The sequence below is a fragment of the Brachyistius frenatus genome, unplaced genomic scaffold (genome assembly GCF_029030835.1).
Source record: "Brachyistius frenatus isolate BFR_SWC_R1_liver_20210118 unplaced genomic scaffold, ASM2903083v1 Contig_12, whole genome shotgun sequence".
Classification (NCBI taxonomy): Eukaryota; Metazoa; Chordata; class Actinopteri; family Embiotocidae; genus Brachyistius; species Brachyistius frenatus.
Window position 1 is genome coordinate 1,462,977 of NW_027210611.1, and position 18,596 is coordinate 1,481,572.

At 38.3% G+C, this 18,596-nt stretch overlaps 2 protein-coding genes across 2 annotated transcripts; both read left to right on the top strand.

Moving 5' to 3' along the window:
* Window positions 1-809: 809 nt before the first annotated feature.
* Window positions 810-5,319, top strand: dusp22b (dual specificity phosphatase 22b). The gene is made up of 7 exons (XM_069692065.1): window positions 810-996; window positions 1,374-1,407; window positions 1,511-1,593; window positions 2,312-2,361; window positions 3,283-3,357; window positions 4,524-4,695; window positions 4,867-5,319. Exons 1-7 carry the CDS (start codon window positions 976-978, stop codon window positions 4,960-4,962), a joined length of 531 nt encoding a protein of 176 aa, XP_069548166.1. The 5' UTR covers window positions 810-975; the 3' UTR covers window positions 4,963-5,319.
* A 91-nt stretch (window positions 5,320-5,410) lies between these two features.
* irf4a (interferon regulatory factor 4a) lies at window positions 5,411-18,151 on the top strand. Its single transcript, XM_069692064.1, is given in 10 exon segments — window positions 5,411-6,061; window positions 6,539-6,736; window positions 6,889-7,075; window positions 7,866-7,951; window positions 8,080-8,257; window positions 8,968-9,048; window positions 9,440-9,838; window positions 10,951-11,063; window positions 12,013-12,069; window positions 12,071-18,151. Coding segments are annotated over 9 exon segments (1,392 nt in total). The 5' UTR covers window positions 5,411-6,061; the 3' UTR covers window positions 12,164-18,151.
* The last annotated feature ends 445 nt before the right edge of the window (window positions 18,152-18,596 follow it).

Below are 18,596 nucleotides of genomic sequence, written 5' to 3' on the forward strand. Positions count from 1 at the left end.
CCACATATGTGCGCAGACACCTCCTCCCTTTCAAGCTACAGTCTGCTGGTCACACACTGCCCCATATAGAAGATTAAGAGATCACCAGGAAGTTAAACCAACTAGTGCCTGTAACTGCGTGTACATGTTCTGCTAATGTGGGACAGTGGGTAGCGGTACTTCCTGTCAGGTATCCTTCCTCTGTAAAAGCAACTCTTTAGATGCCTGCACTTGTGATTAGCGTCTCGTGCTTGCTTCCTCCTAGTGGCTGTCTATTTAGGTCATTTTTGTATTGAGTATATTGGCCTACATAGAGGTAGGTTATGTGTCATTTATTGTTATTAATTTTAAAAAAAATGTAATTATCAGCCTGATATCTCACATAATTGTCATCTACAATATCTGATTTCTAATCTAATCCAGTTGAATGTTTAAAAGGGGCAAAAAAAAAAAATGGATAAATCATTTTTTGGGGGATTTTGTTCGGGAAAACAAGACAATGGAAAAGGGATATTTCTCCAAAAATGCTGACCCCCAGTTTTCCTCAAGTTTATGCCTGAAACTTTTTCACTGTGAGTTGATATTCCATCTTGGCCTTTTGTAGTCCTGTAATAGGCTATTGCAGAGTTGGCTAATTTTACTCTTGAGACACTGTTATATTTATAACGTTTGTGTTGAACGTTTGGTGTCATTGAGCCAGCAGGCATGATATTAATATACCAGGATCATATCTATCCACAAACGCATGTTTGGTTTTAGATTACAGCTGCTCAAACTACTTCACGGCTCACTAAATGAACAAACTACAACTCCCAGAATTCAACAGGGGATGCTCGGGCAGCAGTTCTCGGCTGGCTCGGACGCGGAGCTGGCGCTTTTGCTCCCGTGCAGTGGGTTTGGGAAGCTGTCAAATCGCGAGTGAAATATTTAAAATCAACGATTACACACGGTGCGGCATTTCTTCTTACTCTTATTTTTCAGACGGGATCTTTCAGCATGGGAAATGGCATCAACAAGGTATGCTTTTCATGTGTTCCATGCGCCTTAGGTTGGAGTTCTCACAGGAGTGGTGCTCAGTGTTTCAAGGATAAGAGCTCATCATTTTAGGATGTTTAACAATTTAGAAGTTTTTTGTTTGTTTTTTTTGCTCTAAATTAAAATATTGAACACCGTTATTGTTTTATTTGAATGTTTATCTAGTCAAAAGACGTCAGGATTAAATTTGAATCACGAGCTATAATCTTCTAATTATCACATTATATTTTCAGGGTGTCATTTTGAGTCAGCTGTTTAGGCTGTCGCAGCTGTTGTTCCACCTCATTATCAGTGACGCTTTCAGTGTTTTTTTGTTTTTTTTTAACCACTCCTGTATACATTATTCTCTCCTCTTATAGGTCCTGCCTGACTTATACTTGGGAAATTTCAAAGGTGTGTCTGATTGTGTTTTTTAGTTGTTGTTTTTTTTATCTGGTCCTTATATACTGTATGCTTGTACTTTCTCTTTGATTGTGGTGTTATTTGTTTATCACAGATGCCAGAGACAGAGAACAGTTAGCTAGAAACAACATTACACACATCCTGTCCATTCATGACAGTGCAGCTCCGATCCTCCAGGTGAGATGCGCTCCATTGACTTTTTATAACATCTCACCCCTCACATGGATTATAAAAAAGTGTGCATTTTAGATTAGTCATTAAGTTTAAAGCAGAGTCATCAAGCAAATATAGGTGAGCAGATTGACTGGCTGAGGACAGTCAAGCACAGTCCATAGACCAGTCTGTCAGGTTTTTCAGGGAGAACTATCACACTGCTCACCCACAGTGCTTCTTCTTAAGCAAACAGTTGTCATTCCCGAGTGAGTAGACAATAAGCAGGGGAGTTTCTTCCTCATGTGATGCTTAGAGTATCGCAAAAAATGCCAGTCAACAGCAGTTGGTTTGGTCACTGTGCTGAGTAGTGTGCTTGCGTGGGTTTCTGAGTAGGCGGCTCTGCTTGTTTCAGCGAGTGTGGACTGTGCTTTGTCTCTTCATTATAATTTTTTTTCTGTATTACTGAATTTGATGAAAAGTTGCTCAAACAGCTGAAAGCACTAAAGCAGCTTTGTTTCTCAGTCACGTCATTTAAAAAAAGGTCATGGACAAATGTGACCAGATTTTTGCTTAAAATTGCTCAGTTTGTGTTCACCATTAGTAACACACATACAATGTGAAACCTTGAGTGTGTAGGAGCGTGGTGATATTTGTTTCCTGTTTTTTTTTTTTTTATTGATTTGTGGTGAATACATTAGAGCAAGTGATTGCTGACAGGTAACTAGTATACTTTGTCCACTAGGAGATGACCTATCTCTGCATTTCAGCAGCTGACCTGCCCACACAAAACCTGTAAGTACCAAAATGTACAGCTCAGCAACACAACACAGAACAATGAAAAGCCGAGGCAAAGAGAGAGAGAGAGAGAGAGAGACACACACAGAGAGTAAAACATCCATTTAAAGCTGCACTGTGTGGGCGTCTGAGGTTCATTTTCTTCAAGATAACGTGCAAATGATATGCTTTCACTAGCTCAACGTTTAACTGTGAACTTATTCTCTGATTAGACCACAAAAACACAGCTGGATTCAGCTCATGGTGCGTGAGTCTTATTTGGGCATGAATACATAACGTGCTCGATTACATGCAGAAACTGGAGAAGAAAAATCAAAGGTGGTGCATGTATTACAACCATCTATGACCAAATCCACATCTCAAGCAGTCTTTTAACAGAGGTATTGCCGCTTACTTCTCATGTGATGGTTAGTGCTGCATTTATACTAAATATTTACATGTATATTTCACACCCACTTCCCTTTTGCCACCCACACCACATACACACATACGTGGACACATGGACATATGCACTCTGATACATTACCTACCTCCTGCACACGCAAGCACACACATATGGACTTGTAACATTGGTAGACACATATTCACACTAATGCACCCTCACTGCCCCCAGTTGGCTCACACCGTACCTCTTAGGCTCAGAGAGCATGGCGTTTAGTATTTGAAACCTGTTGTGAGGAATGTGACACCAACTTTCAAACCTGAGATAAACACACCCTGATCCTGATCTGTCCAGGATGAGGAAGGGTTTGACAAGACAGTTGCAATGTACACTGTCAATCTGCTGTTAGATGCATGCAGGGGCTCTCAGTGTTAGTGAAGACAGAATGACACATAGTTACAGTTTTTATAGCAGGTTTTGTCGGGTTCTCATAATATGGTCACCTATTATAAAACGTGTTTTCTTATTCTCCACAGGATTCAACACTTTAAACAAAGTATAATGTTTATGCACGAGTCCCGCCTGAAAGGAGAAGGCTGCCTCGTTCACTGGTGAGAACAAGATTGCTTTGATCTTTGCCTGGGAGCTTGAGTCAAGATTTACTCTGACCAAATATTAAAAGGAGAGGTGCCATTTAAGTGACTTAACTTGGTCAATTTCCTCCATCTATCCTTTCCAATCACAAACATATTGAAAAATATACCTACAGTTTATCCAGAGTGGAGAAAGAAAACTGAGATGACCACACATGTACACAAGTGAAGCCATGTGTAACTGCTGCACAGAAGAGATTAAATGATAACGGAAGGTCTATTCTTGAACTTCCCAAAACAGAGTACAGTAACAAGCCTGGCCACATTATGTTTATATAGTAGCGGTGGTTGACCATGTGTACACCATACATAAGTTATATTTGATTAGACAGGGTGTTCTCAGAAATACAAGTGACTTTTTATAAGATCTGCTTTCTCAAAGGTTTCTCTACTTAATAACTCTGGGCCAAAGAATCATCCAAGATGTCGTGTCTAATGTGTTACTGAATTAATGTTTACACCATAAATTTACCATTATTGTTTATTATGATATTTTCTCTTTATCTGTCACTATTTGTTGTCTGGTTGATGATGCCTAGAATGTCACCCACTGTAGATATGCTATGTGCGAGTCTTTGAGCTATGATTACGTGTTTTTAACTTGTACCCTGTTTTGAGTGTTGTTGTACAAATTTTGGGGGATATGTTGTTTGCACAGAACATAGAGAACCTAGTTGTTAATACCCCTGGGAACAAACCTCCAGTATGCTCGATTCATCTATCTCATCTGATTTTTTTTAATGGAGCAAAGTAAAATAATCCTCTCTTGTACCACTGTCAGAATTTCAGCTTTCCGGCCATCATCACATCATTTTATGATTTATTTATTTTTAAATTTTTTTTTTACTGACAACTGTGTAACTCAAGTTGGGGACACGCCTGTGGATATGGTATCATCATTTCTCAAAACTCTGAACTTATACAAGTTTCTCAAGTGGGGATTTAGTTCGTATATATGCAGAATAAAACTGCTTATAAGTGAGACAGGGATTTCCATGCCCAATTTAAATAGAAAGCCCAACGTGTACAAGTTAATTTGGAAAATGGTGATTATCATACGTTATTATCTAGTAATGGTCAAATGTTTCGCCTCATAATCTTTGTCCATCCATTTCTTCTTAAAGTTTGGCCGGTGTATCACGTAGTGTCACCCTGGTGGTAGCTTACATCATGACGGTGACAGGACTGGGCTGGCAGGAGGCGTTGGCTGCGGTGAGGGTGGTCCGGTCCGTTGCTAACCCAAACCTGGGCTTCCAGCATCAGCTCCAGGAGTTCCAGACCACTCAGGCTGAAGAGGTCAGTTCTCGGAAATGAATACAGGATAATGGAGTATGAGGGAATAGGAAATATACCACTACATTACAGAATACAACTCGGATAGGACATCATTAGTATTTTGTGTATTGCAAAATTGTTCACATTGCAATCAACAGACCAACTGTTTTGTTTTGTTTTCTTCTTTATTAGTTCAGAGAATGGTTACGGAAGGAATATAAGGACAATCCCTTCAATGATGAGGCTGATATCCGAGACTTGCTTGCATCCAAAGCCAGCAGTGAGTAGGTAGAAAAACATGCATCAACCCCACCTGGAGGTATTTGATTAGCTCTTTTGATGAGATCTGTTGCAGCTGCGACAGGAGGATTGCATCGTTATGCAATGCTGCAGTATTCTGGATCTATCAGAAAGTGTAATGTGCTTTGAGGTGGACTTCTGTCAGGATGTTTATCGCAGGTGGAATGATCCTCAAAATATGGACATACAAGCTGGAAGAGACTATTAATATGTACAGTACATATTCATTTTGTTTGCATTAATTGATGTTTCCGGTGCTGTTTTTCTAACTTATAAATGTTCTGAACTGTGTTTTTCACTGTGTCTTTATAATTTAAAATTGTTAAATAAAAATAGTAAAGTCAAGTGTTTTGTGAGGTTGTCACCCGTTGGTCTGTCATACTGGAGGTGATAAGGCACACTCAGTGCTCTTTTTACAGCTCTGTTTCCTGGTTCTCTTCCTGTTTATGTAGTGTGCAAGAGAGGTCATGCATGGTAGCATCAGAAACATCAAGATCGTGTTGCTATACCACTTTTTTTTTTGCACAATTGTCTTTAAAAACCCTAAAACTAAAACAAACTCCTCAATTTTACCATAGTAAAATCTTACATATAGTCCTATACATCACAGATACCTGGGCCTGTGCATGGATTGCCAGTAGAGGGCAGTATTAATAACAAAGTCCTGTTTTTTTTCACAGTATTTTGAATTCAAGCATGTGTCTTTGTCTGATATTGCTTCCTTAAGTAAAGTCTTTCCTAATAATACATTTTAAAACAAAGACAGATGTTTCCACTAAGCAGCTTTGTTAGTGTAAACCAGTTTGTACTAAAAGACTAAAAACATAAAAATATGTGTCAGAATTGTTTTTGTACATGTAAATGTTTAATTTCATCCCAGTGTCTGGGTGTCATTAGAGGGATTCCCCACAACAGTACTTTGTGTGGGCAGAGTTTCACAGAAATGTATACCTGACTGCTGCACATCTCTAGAACTTCTCGGAGCCCAAGAGGCTCCTCCCTTACAAATCAAGATGTGATACCATTTAAGACTAGAACCCCGAGAGGTTCACAACAGATTTCAGCAGGGGACCTTACATATTCAAAGGTAAGCTGCAGCACTTTATTTTTAAATTAATGGCGATACTTTCAACATCACAAGTTCTGAAAACTTTGAATGTATTGAGTAACTACAGTAGTTTCAATCAGGAGAAAATGTCTAATCTCATTCAACACCAAGTTTGTCAGGCGAAATATCAAGATAACTATCTCTTAACATTACTTTAAATCTTATTGTACTCTAGCATGTGTTGTTGTGTTTAACATTGTGTTGTAATTTTATAACTACATTTATATTTTATTTGTGCATGTATCTCAAATTAGTTGCATTTATTTTCTCTGATAGAAATGAAAATTGTCCAATTAAGACAATCACCTACTGTTTTAAGCTAAAACTGGTATCTCATTCAACTATTTGATCAAATTAATATTCTAAGGAGCAGGGAAAGGATTGGGTTTTGCAGTAAAATGTGAACTGCACCGACCATGTTCACAGTTCTGCTATGCCCATTATTCTATTTTGCAGATGAACCTAGATGAGGACAGTGGCCTGTCCGTCAGTTGCGGCAACGGCAAACTGAGACAGTGGTTGATCGATCAGATTGACAGCAGGAGATATCTCGGCCTGGTGTGGGAAAACGATGAGAAAACCATCTTTAGGATTCCATGGAAACATGCCGGAAAACAAGACTATAACAGAGAGGAGGATGCTGCACTCTTCAAGGTCAGACCATCTCTCTCTTCACAAGGCACCAAAAGCATCTCAAAAAAGCAAAGAAAGAATGAAAAATTAAAATAAGCTAATAATAAGTGTAATTTAATTTTAATTTTAATGCAAGACAAATTGTTAAAAAATTGATTCAATTATTGTTTCAGGCATGGGCATTGTTCAAGGGAAAATATAAAGAAGGTGTGGACAAACCAGATCCCCCCACATGGAAAACCAGGCTACGTTGTGCCCTTAATAAAAGCAACGACTTTGATGAACTAGTAGAAAGAAGCCAACTGGACATCTCCGAGCCATATAAAGTTTACAGAATCATCCCAGAGGGAGCAAAAAAAGGTAACTATTGAAATATAGTCCATGCAACATGCATTCGAGCATCGATTACAGAGAGAATTACATGTAGCAACCCATGTATGAGGTGAAGGATGGAACAAAGTGTTACGAGTCAAATGTTTTTTAGTTATATTTTGATTACAAATAGTAAACTCTAAATCCAGCATGATTTACCTGCTGTATTTCAAAAAGCAACTTACTCTGTTATAGACTATTGGTGATTTGTCATAGACATGCAACACTGCAGCTTATTCTGATGAGGCAGGAAGCACAAAGGAAGCCAAAGCATGTACCAAAAGGGCCGTAGTGCTTTTTTTAGAGGGCTTCGGTTACTAAGTGCAGGGTGCACATAACACAACCAGACGATCTCCAGCCTTGCATAACTAAATTGCTGCCATCATACAACAGTTTTTGTCACACCAGAGCAGTTCTTGGGCGATCTGCGCTAACACTTAATTCTCAAAGTGAACAAGATTTAGATTAACTCAGTCATCTGTTGCACTCTGCAAATCACCCTGTCACTCAATCAAAATAGCAAAACCACACAAGTGCACAAAACATAGTCACAGTTCAAACCTACCAAAATAAATTAGATCACTTAGGTCCAAAGAATATTACACCTCATGTATTCACAGTTTATTGTTAATCTGTAAAATAAAGTTTTGTTATTATTCAGGATTATTCTAAATAATGTTAAAAATGTTTTTTCCTTTTTGGATAATGCTTCTAAGAATGCATAGAAGACATTGTGGAGAAATGATCAGACAAATGTATTTCTGCTGTACATTTACAGGATTGAAGATGAACATTATGGAGGAGACACCGTCACCGATTAATGCCCTTGGTTATATTCCTCCATATACGTCACTGCACAACCAGGTCAGCAGATTGTGTGGCTGCTTCATCGTATAAACACAGCCCTAACACATAAATATAATTTTTTTTTTGTGAGAGACTTTGCTTAGTGACATTCTCTCTGAGTGACAATTCCTTTTCTCCCTGATCAGGTATCCAGCTTTATGGTTTCTCAGGAGAGAAGGGACTGGAGAGATTACCACGCACCACCAGAACAACAACATCTTCCCAGTACACATCCCCATGGGCAACATGCAGAGCTGCAGTATGGTCAATGTCACTACCCATCGTCGATCAGCCGGGCTTGGCCTGGGTCACACACAGAAAATGGTAAGACACAGCCAGATCCACTTCATGGGTACAACATTCAAAATGGACCAGACTGTAAAACTACATAATTATGTCTATTTCAAATGTATTGTTCTTTATTATATGCAATTAGACATTTTTCCATTCTCACCAGTATTGGCATTAGTTTTATCTAATTAAAGAGGAAGTCAGTTCAGAGATGGCAAAATGTTATCATTTTACTGGCATAAAATATAAAGAATACTTGTAATGATGATAATTTATTTCACTGTGTAATACTGTGATCCAATTTAAATTGTTAACAGCCACAATCGCAATCCACCAATAGATAATGATCCTTATGTTTGAAATACATTTTGTATCAATCAATTAAACTGAGAACTTTAAACGTGACGTAAACTTGCCAGCCAATTATTTCAAAACAAAGTTCTAATAATGTATACAACAATATCAAACAGCAGCTGCACATATAAATCATAATATATTAATTTGAACTTCTCGTGTAATGAAAAACAGGGATGTAAACTCACCATGCATAGTATCACACATATGGTGTATCCAAAAATCTGTTACGCATTCTTCAAACCTGCTTTCGTTTCTGAGTTAAAAAAAACTTCCTCATCCTGGCAAAGAAGTGGCATAATGGCCTTTAACATCTCCCTACTTTCACATTCAGTACTCTAATTATGGCATTTATTTATATATTTTATTTTTGTATTTATTTTATGCAGGTTTTCAGCTCTCCTTCCACCCCTACTTTTCAGACTCTCAGCCACCTGTGTATACAGTGGACCACAACAATGCTATAACAGGTAAAAGAAGTGTTTCAGACAGATGGCTACACACAGACTAACACTAACTCACATGCTTGTGTTTTGGATGTGTGCTATTTTGAATATAGTTGCATTTACAGATAAGAAAATACAAAACACCTCACACAACAATCACTTACTTCCCCATTCTAAAACTCAGAACAGCAGGTAATGATACAGAATGGATTTCTAAATTCATCGTATGATGATAGATTAAAAAGTTCAGTTCAGAGGATTCTTGGAACGATAAGAGTGAAATGAGTAAAACTCTACATGCCAGGATTTCTAAATAGTTTCAGGACCTCCAGTTGATCAAGCTGTGAGGCTCAAATTATGATGTTGAGTAATCCTTTGAGGCTATGTCTGCTAAATGCTTGTCTCTTTCTTCCAGATTTTTCCATGCATGTGTCCCTTTTCTACAGAGAGTCTTTGGTGAAGGAAGTTACCACCACTGGCCCAGAGGGTTGTCAGATCACCTCTTCCTCCACATCTTCTCCATCCTCTTCCTCCTCTTCTTCTCCATGCCCAGAGGACAAGTTTCAAAGTGGGGCAGAAATCATCCTGTTTCCATTCCCATACCCTGAGTCTCAGAGACGGGGTGCTGAGATGCTTCCTAACGTCCTGGAGAGGGGGGTGCTTCTGTGGATGGCGCCTGATGGGCTGTACGCTAAGCGCCTGTGCCAAGGACGAGTATACTGGGAAGGTCCTCTGGCTCCGTATATGGATAAACCCAACAAGCTGGAGAAGGAGCAGCCATGCAAACTGTTTGACACCCAGCAATTTCTTATTGGTAAGCACTAATATTACTGCAGTTGTTTTCCATTTAAACTTACAGGTTTGGATACATTATCTTTTATTAAAGTCAAATCTGTTCTTGTTTTTATTGCAAAAAACATTGACAATGAATGACACATTTGCATCAAAGGGCTGCAAAATCTGCTCAGAATGTTTTATTCTTTATCATAAAGAGCATTGTCATAATGCAAATTTAATGGTATAGTATACTGTCATTCATTGTTTATCTTACACCAGAATCCACTTATATGTACATTATAGTGTGTTGTAAACCATTTACATTTCTTAATGTAGTATTTCCTGCTAAACTTTGGTAAAGACAAGTACAATATATGGCATAAAATCCATTGTAAGTTATTTAATATTGTATAAGTATATTATTTGCAAATTTTGTAAGTATACTTTACTTACATACTTTTGAGACAGGCTACAAAAAAAAGTATGACAACCTTTTATCCCATAGTTTGAGACATCATTATTGTGCATTATTTAGATTTATTTTGCTAGTGTTTACAATGTCTTCTGTAGGGGGTTGGAGTCAAACGTTATGTGAAATGTGAAAAGAAAAACTGATATATTTTATCCTACAGTGTTGATGCTCTCTGTTTCAAGATTTAGATCTTAGCTCATTTCTTTAAGGGATTAGACTAACTGTGAATGCACTACAAAACATGTTACTTCAGCTATTTTACACTATGGCGATAGCTGTGGTCATTTTGATAGTAGTTGTGATGGTAATGAAAGAGAAGCTGCAGGTTCTTTAGCTGGGTAAGTCCCTCTCACTGTTGAAGTAGAATAAAGAAGCTATTCACGTTCTCAGCAGGGGGCTACGGCGTGTGGAGTCCCCACCCACCTGCTGTGGTCCACCACACTACATGATAGGACAGTGTTTTCTGTGCCATTTCACAATAAATTTCCATCATGTACATCAGTAGTTACCAGAAAAGTCTTCATAATTCAGGAAAATGTCACGTGAGCAAAATGTGTTTTTTTTTTCAATGTTTATTTGCTGTATTTTTTAAATGTGACATGTCTGAGTGTTTGATGCTGCAGGTAAAGGGTTTTGTGGGTAATGAACCTATGTCTTATTGTGTCCCCTCTTCTCAGAGCTTCAAGACTTTGCCATCAATGGTCGTCATTTACCGAGACACCAGGTGGTCCTATGTTTTGGAGACGAATATCCCGACCCACAACGCCCAAGGAAGATGATCACAGCACAGGTATCATTACGCTACTTTACCTGTGAAATTGATGCTATTTTTTAAATGCAAATCAACTATTAAATTCTCAGATGGTGAAAATAATGTTTTAATTATTTATCACTACCATATATGCTTATTGGGTAAAGCAACACGTGTTTATAAGATAGAGACCAAAATACCGTACCAACAATGCAAAACATATTCACTACATATTTGGTCAAGTGAGAGAGTTCCTGTAATCTGTTTTACTGTATAAAAACACATAATACCATGGAAATGTGTAATTGCTGTGCAGTCAGCTTAAACATAAGTTAAAAAATGTACCCTGAAAACAGCTGAACCACAGTAACTGCACCTAAAGCAAGAGCACCATATCATATGCTACCTGTGGCGTCAGCCGCAGCTACCCTAAGCTAAAACTCAACCTTGATTTCATTGTCAGTCCTGACAGCTTTTATCTGTAATTAAAACATATATTATTTTATGAACTCAGAATTTTGTTAGTCCTTTAATTATTACATACATTTGTGAGACCTAAGCTAAATTAATTTGTTATTAAGACAGTTTATTTCTTGCTTGAGGTAGCATAACTAGCAGATCTTATTAATCATGTGATTAATCTTATCATTGATTGTTTTAAAATCTAAATTAATGTATTATATTGAATTCAATATGAACTGTATATTATTAGAGTGAGACATACACTCCACAAAACAGAGACACCTTTAATTTGTATTTGTGATTTTTTTTTTTTTTTTTTTTACAAACTATAGAGGAACATTATGAGCAATTTTATTTTAAATATTTAGGTCCTATTGTAATAATGAGTCTTTCTTGCAGTTTGCTAGTCAACCTAAAAATGTTTTGTCACTACTTGATTAGGTGATACTCGTTGTCTTTGTGGAGCACAACATGATAAAGTAATGTCAACATACATATTTCATACATAGACATAATTTCATTTTAGGTGGAGCCAGTGTTTGCCAGGAAACTGGTGTACTATTACCAGCAGAACAATGGTCACATACCTGCAGGCCTATGATCACATCCAGGAACAGAACACCTCTCCAGCAACTGACTATCGTTCTCAGAGACCTCTACAGCATATTCAGGAGTGACAAGCACACACACACACACACACACACACACACACACACACACACACACACACACACACACACACACACACACACACACACACACACACACACACACACACACACACACACACACACACACACACACACACACACACACACACACACACACACACACATGCAGGGGGGCATGACTGAATGTAATGCTCTGACCTCTTATCATGCCTTGTGACTGCAGTCCTGTGCACTGCAAGCTGTAGAGACTGTCAAGGTACAGAGGGGTAGAGGTGGGGAAGACCCTGTTGATTTCACTTGCACACCTATGCGTTTTAGTCTTTGTGTTTTTTTTCTACAAATATTATTGTGACAGAATGAAGGATGCGGTTAGAGGGTAGAGGGTGAGGGGTGCGGAGGGGAGTGCAACTGAGACAGGAAGTATCAGCGCAGGTGCACAGGAAGAGTGGCCCCTAAGACAAACACTGATATGTCGAAGGGACAAAACAGTATGAATGAATACTTATTATCCAAAGGTAACAGATGACAATGTGATTCTTGCACTCACACATTTAAGTGAAGACAATCATTAACTCTCTTTTCGCACACAATTTTTGATATGCAAAATAAAAACATGTGCTTGAAGGAGCAAGTGAACAATAAACATGTTTAGTCCATTGTATTCCTAAATTTCAGAATTCATTGCAAGAAAAAAAAGCTACAGCTGTAATATAACAACAAATAATATTGTCACTGGTGGTGTTGTAGTGACAGCTTTTATCACAACTGGTTCCCTCTTGTCTAGTACATGTAGTCAACTGCGGAATGCACTCACAAAAATCAGTTTCTTTTGTATCTGATCTGCTATTTAAAAAGATCCAATTCCTTTAAATTTGGTCAAAATGTTAAGCAAAATCAGAAAAAGCAGTTTGTACATGGTAATATATAACTTTTCTGTGATTAAAGATTAAAGACCATACGTCCACTTTCTGCACACAACAGTTTACTGTACTGCATCTGACAGCTAATGACAAGTTAGAGTTATGAAAGTAATTTCAAGTCATTTACGGTTCGTTTATATGTGTATTTAATGATTGTTAACATTACAAATCAGACCTACTTTTTAAGTTAATAAGTTTCCGAACATATATTTTTTTTCTCTCTGAAATGCATATGTATACAGAAATGCCTACACTAGTGGTTCACAACCTGGTGCTGGGGATGTATATATGTATGTATATATATATATATATATTAATTGCTGCATAATATTATGGTCATTAATTGACCTTTTATGTATGCCTTCTTTTGAACTATTATACAGTTTTACTTCTACAGGTTTCTAAAAAGTTATTTTAATGAACAAAACTCATTCAGATTTATACTTACAGACGTGAACGTTGTGATTAGTATTTTCTGGTAGAGAATACTTAAAATATAGTAGGCAACCGGTGGTGTATTGCACATTATCAAAGATGGTCCAAGGCCTGTGTCACTGTTTGTGATGATCAGCCTTGAACTACCTTGAGAGGGAAGTTGACTGGAAAAACACACTCATCCTGTAACCTGGAGAGAAACCATACCTATTCCTCTTGACCTGAAACTAGTGGCCTCACAAATGGGAAGGAAAACTACCTTTGAGGTCTTTGTGCAGGTTCAGACTGAGATGTGTTCTCCAGTTCCCATGCCTGAGATGCTGTAGCAGCTAACACTCAATGCAATGTCCATCAAAAGTTTTCCTAAGAGTCCCACACAGTGCACGTTATGAATTTGTGGACATTATAAGATACAGTGAGTATAGTAAAATTCCTCATGCTGTTGAATTCCTGAAGATTAATGCTGAAGTAGTAGGGATAAAGGTTTTGTTGTGTTTTTTTTCTGTGGTCCAGAGTTTCGATCTCTGCATTTACTTCCTTCACACTTAAACCACATCACTTTCGCAATGGCTTCAAAAATCTGACCAAAATCGCAGGCAGGGATGTTTTTCTTTATTTTTCAATGAGCCATAAATCCTTTTTCTCCTTACACATCTAGTCAGCCCCCTAATTCTCTGGTGAGTGAAATTTTGTTTAATAATTTACAGTCAGACATTTCACTCATTCAGAATCAATCAGCCTAATTTACAATGTGCTGTTGTGGTAAACACTGCTTTTGGGAATGTGTTTGTAATAAATGACCACAATGTGTGCCTCCGTGTGTGTGTGTGTGTGTGTGTGTGTGTGTGTGTGTGTGTGTGTGTGTGTGTGTGTGTGTGTGTGTGTGTGTGTGTGTGTGTGTGTGTGTGTGTGTGTGTGTGTGTGTCACGCAGTTGCGGTATTACTGTTATCAGGAATTGACATTTATAGACTGTGGATAAAATCATGTGACTCCCCCACCTACAACATCAGTGACTCAAACACAGACACATACACCTGTTTCACATCACAGTTTACAGTTACAGTAAAACATGCAGTGAAAACTACAGAGAAAATGACAACATTTTTGTACACACTTTTTAAGACAAAAACATGAGAAGATTTGTTTAATATATAACTGCAATTTGATCTGATTTGTTTTAAAATAAATTTATAATCTGTACTTGTTTAATCTTTGAGCTCCCCACATTTGCAAACAAAGGGAGGAAGAATGAGAGAGACATATTTGGTTAGAAAAAAAAGACCAAAAGAACAGAAAAACACATTCACACATTTGCAATGGTGTTTCCCCTTCTTCAGGAAGCCACATCATTTGTAGTGAGACCTCAGTTTTTCCGCCACTGTGAGCCGTTACTCCAAGTGACACCGTCTGCACCCCTTCACTCAAAGCCCTGGAGCGGACAGTTTAGTCAACTAATGCCCCAAGAAGGTTTTACAGAGAAAATGAAACCACAAACATCATGTTCACTGCAACCCCTTCTTCAAAAGAAGGTGATTCTGCTGGTTCCATATTGACTCAGTGACAATGATAGATTTACTGACTGGGCTGGCAGTGCGACATAAAATAATATGTCAAAGTGGCAATCGTTCTGCTGGATGTTTTCCATCTAAAAAAAAGTGACAAACTCCCACAGCCATCTGCAACATTGTGTTTGTTATGAAACTATAATAGTGTTATTAATACTTTTACTGCCCTTCACACAGGTCATTTGGGGATTTCGCCACAGTTACAGCAGCATTTATACTGATTGTAGTAACTGCAAAACATCATCTTCTTCTAACTGCAGTTATAGGCTACTTTATATATTGAAATCCTCCGATATTTTCTAATGATTCTGTTGTTCTGGTTTTGAGTGCCATATTTACAGTACAGTTTGTGTCAAAAACAATTTGTTTATTTATTCATTTATGAGCAATACATTAAGGCTCCCAGGCATGGAAAAAAAAAAAGAGATTCTGTCACAAGAAAAAAAAACATGTCTGCTGACACCTGCTGGCTAGTGTAGCTTTGGGTAAACAAATGTTATGGCACAGAACAGTGGCTTGTAAACTGAGGATTAAAAACTCCCATCAAAGAAGTCATAAGATAAAATCAACAAATAAGGAAAAAAGAACAAAAACATTCTCTTTTTTTCTGAAAACGATATGTTTCATTCTATGACCGCTGTCATGTCATTTATAAGCTCTTAACAAATTGCAAGCAAGAGGATATTACCCACATGGAGCCCCAAAATGATGTCAGACATGAGAGAGGGTAACCAGTAGAACTGACATGGGTGCAGGGAAAGGGTTTCTCTACACCAGACTCAGAGTCACTGACCTCAGTATGTTTAGGGTCAGACCTCTGCCCAGTGTTCGATGACAGTCCTATTTAACCTCTGTTGACTCTGCATAGTCCTGTTTACTGGCGTGGTGAAAAAGGTGTTGACCTCATTTTCCTTTTTTACACATTTTGACCCGTCAAACTGACAGTGAATCCAGCAGTCATCTCTTACCCACCCATTGCTGAGGCTGATAGCGTGAGGAAGTCACTGATGGGAGCAAATAGTCATAATAAGATAAACTGTTGACTGATTATTTCAACACTTTAGTAGTGTCAGAACACACTACAGTCAAAACTGATCTGTGTAGGTGTGTATGCCAATGAATTACTCTCCATTGTCGATGTAAATTATTTATCATTGTTTTATTATTATTATTATAACCGAATAATCATTATCATAGTTGAATAATTTCTCTTTATATGACCTACAGAAGACCTGAGAATGGCTCCCATCATCAGGAAATAAAATCGTTATCGGCACAATTAATCAGTTTAAATTGTTTTCAGATGTCAATGTTTATTTGAGTGTCTTCAGACAACAATACACTTGACCCAATACGATGGCAGGAAAGCAATAACAGTTGTCGGATAAGGAGCAGCAAAGTCATGGAAAACAATCATCAGATGACTAGGGACATGAGTGTAAACAGATAAGGGCTGATAAGCAGAACAATATGGTGGACTACCTGGCACTGATGCAAGGGCAGCGCTGTCTGTTTAGTTTGGCCTGGCAATTTACAGAAGCTTTGGCGGTAAAGGATGTTGCATTCAAATGCCATTAGACAAGGTAGGAAATGTTGCATTTTTAACATAATCTAGATTTTCTCTAGAGACACAGAATCAACAGAGAAGATTTCCAGGCGTAAATAGAGCAGATAGTTACAAAGTGACTGTATATGGTTGAAGGTGTAATACAATAAATGACCAGCAGGGAGTGATGTATCATTGGCTGGTTGCTTGCTGTCTGCATGGAGCAGGAGAAAGTTGATATATGAGCCATATTGGCCACTCATTTGTACTATAGTAATCAGTGAGTCCCTTTAACCCCAACTAATGGCCCTGGGACGTGACTGTACTGACACATCTGCCTCTGAAACAAACATCTACCCAGGGACACTCTTGCACACAATCACATTTTAGAAATTGCATTTTCTTAATTGTTTTGGATTCTTTAATATTATCCAATCATGCTTTCTGGATTTCCTGCAAACAATTTCCAAACAAAAGCAAGAATCTGAGGTTCAACTTCTTTCATTTTCTGTTTTTCTAAACAGAGATGCTTTGTTTTGTGTGTCAAGTGACACACAGAGCCAGTGCTGACAGAGAGACAGAGGTGGTCAGAGTGACAGCTCATAGGCCTTATTGCGTGAGAGTGAGCCGGGCTGTTCTCAGACTCTGTGTGGTCTGGGTGTGTGGTCTCCAGCTGACGGGCAGGGAGGAGGACAGGAGAGCCCTTTCAGTGTATATATGTGTGTGTGTGTGTGTGTGTGTGTGTGTGTGTGTGTGTGTGTGTGTGTGTGTGTGTGTGTGTGTGTGTGTGTGTGTGTGTGTGTGTGTGTGTGTGTGTGTGTGTGTGTGTGTGTGTGTGTGCGCGCGCGCACGCGCGCTCATGTGTTTACTTTATCCAGAGTCAGATCCAGGCTCTCTATAGTCATGGCTTGACTAGAAAGCTGTGCCTTCCGCCATTCAGCAGACCTGGCCTGAAAGATAAACACACACTGCCACCATTCTGACACGGCTCAACCAAGGATCATTTTTGTCCATGTATACCTGAGAGATCATAGGTTAGTGGGTCTTAGGTTGACATGTAATTTCTGAAACTATAGCCTTCTATGCAACAATTGTTCCACTGAATTAGTAATGTTTTTGAAAATCGCGATGAATACGAATTTGACACACTTTCTAAAGCTTCGCTACGCATGCGTTCATGGACATTTTGCAGTCAACATTTGATAGTTGGTGCCCAGATTCTTTCTTTCATTTACACTCATCCTGTACAAGCAAGGAATGAACAGTATACAATTTGATTCACTGACTTGGGAATGTGAATATTGTCACTTAAGATTATTCTCATGGGGTATCTGAGAGACAAGTTTGTCAGTTTGACATTGCATTTGTTTTGTTTTTTTGCATCTGTCCCATATTCAATTAAATCTGTTTTGTTTTTCTTAAATTTTTTTCCTTGATTTGTTTGTTTTTTGATCATTATAATACTGTAATGCTGTTGTTTATAAGAAACTGAAGTCACGTTTGCCATTAAAGATTTATTTTATCGTTGTGTCTTCATTCTTTTGGTTTAATCTGCCGAAGGACAAAATTAAAATAAAATAAGCCTCCCAGATAAAACAGGTTTTACCTTAAGATTATTATGTGCAGATTCATAGTGAAAAACGTCAGACCTCATACAACCTCTGTCATTATTCCCTCTTGCACACACACACACACACACACACACACACACACACACACACACACACACACACACACACACACACACACACACACACACACACACACACACACACACACACACACACACACACTGTACACACACATTCAGCCACTGGGCTTCTCTACACTCCTCTGTCTCTCTCCCACAGCGATCTCAGGGGAAGGCTTTGTAATGCAGCACTGCTGAGAACGCGCCATGAAAATATAAATACAACCTCACCGCATTTCAACCATGTAAATAAACAAGGCCACCCAAATTTCCAATTAGAGC

Bases quoted from the DNA above. Each gene is read 5' to 3' on its own strand.
- dusp22b (XM_069692065.1), top strand. From the start codon at position 976: ATGGGAAATGGCATCAACAAG. The intron at 997-1,373 runs GTATGCTTTTCA...CTCCTCTTATAG, and splicing joins TGGGAAATGGCATCAACAAG to GTCCTGCCTGACTTATACTT. The intron at 1,408-1,510 runs GTGTGTCTGATT...TGTTTATCACAG, and splicing joins ATACTTGGGAAATTTCAAAG to ATGCCAGAGACAGAGAACAG.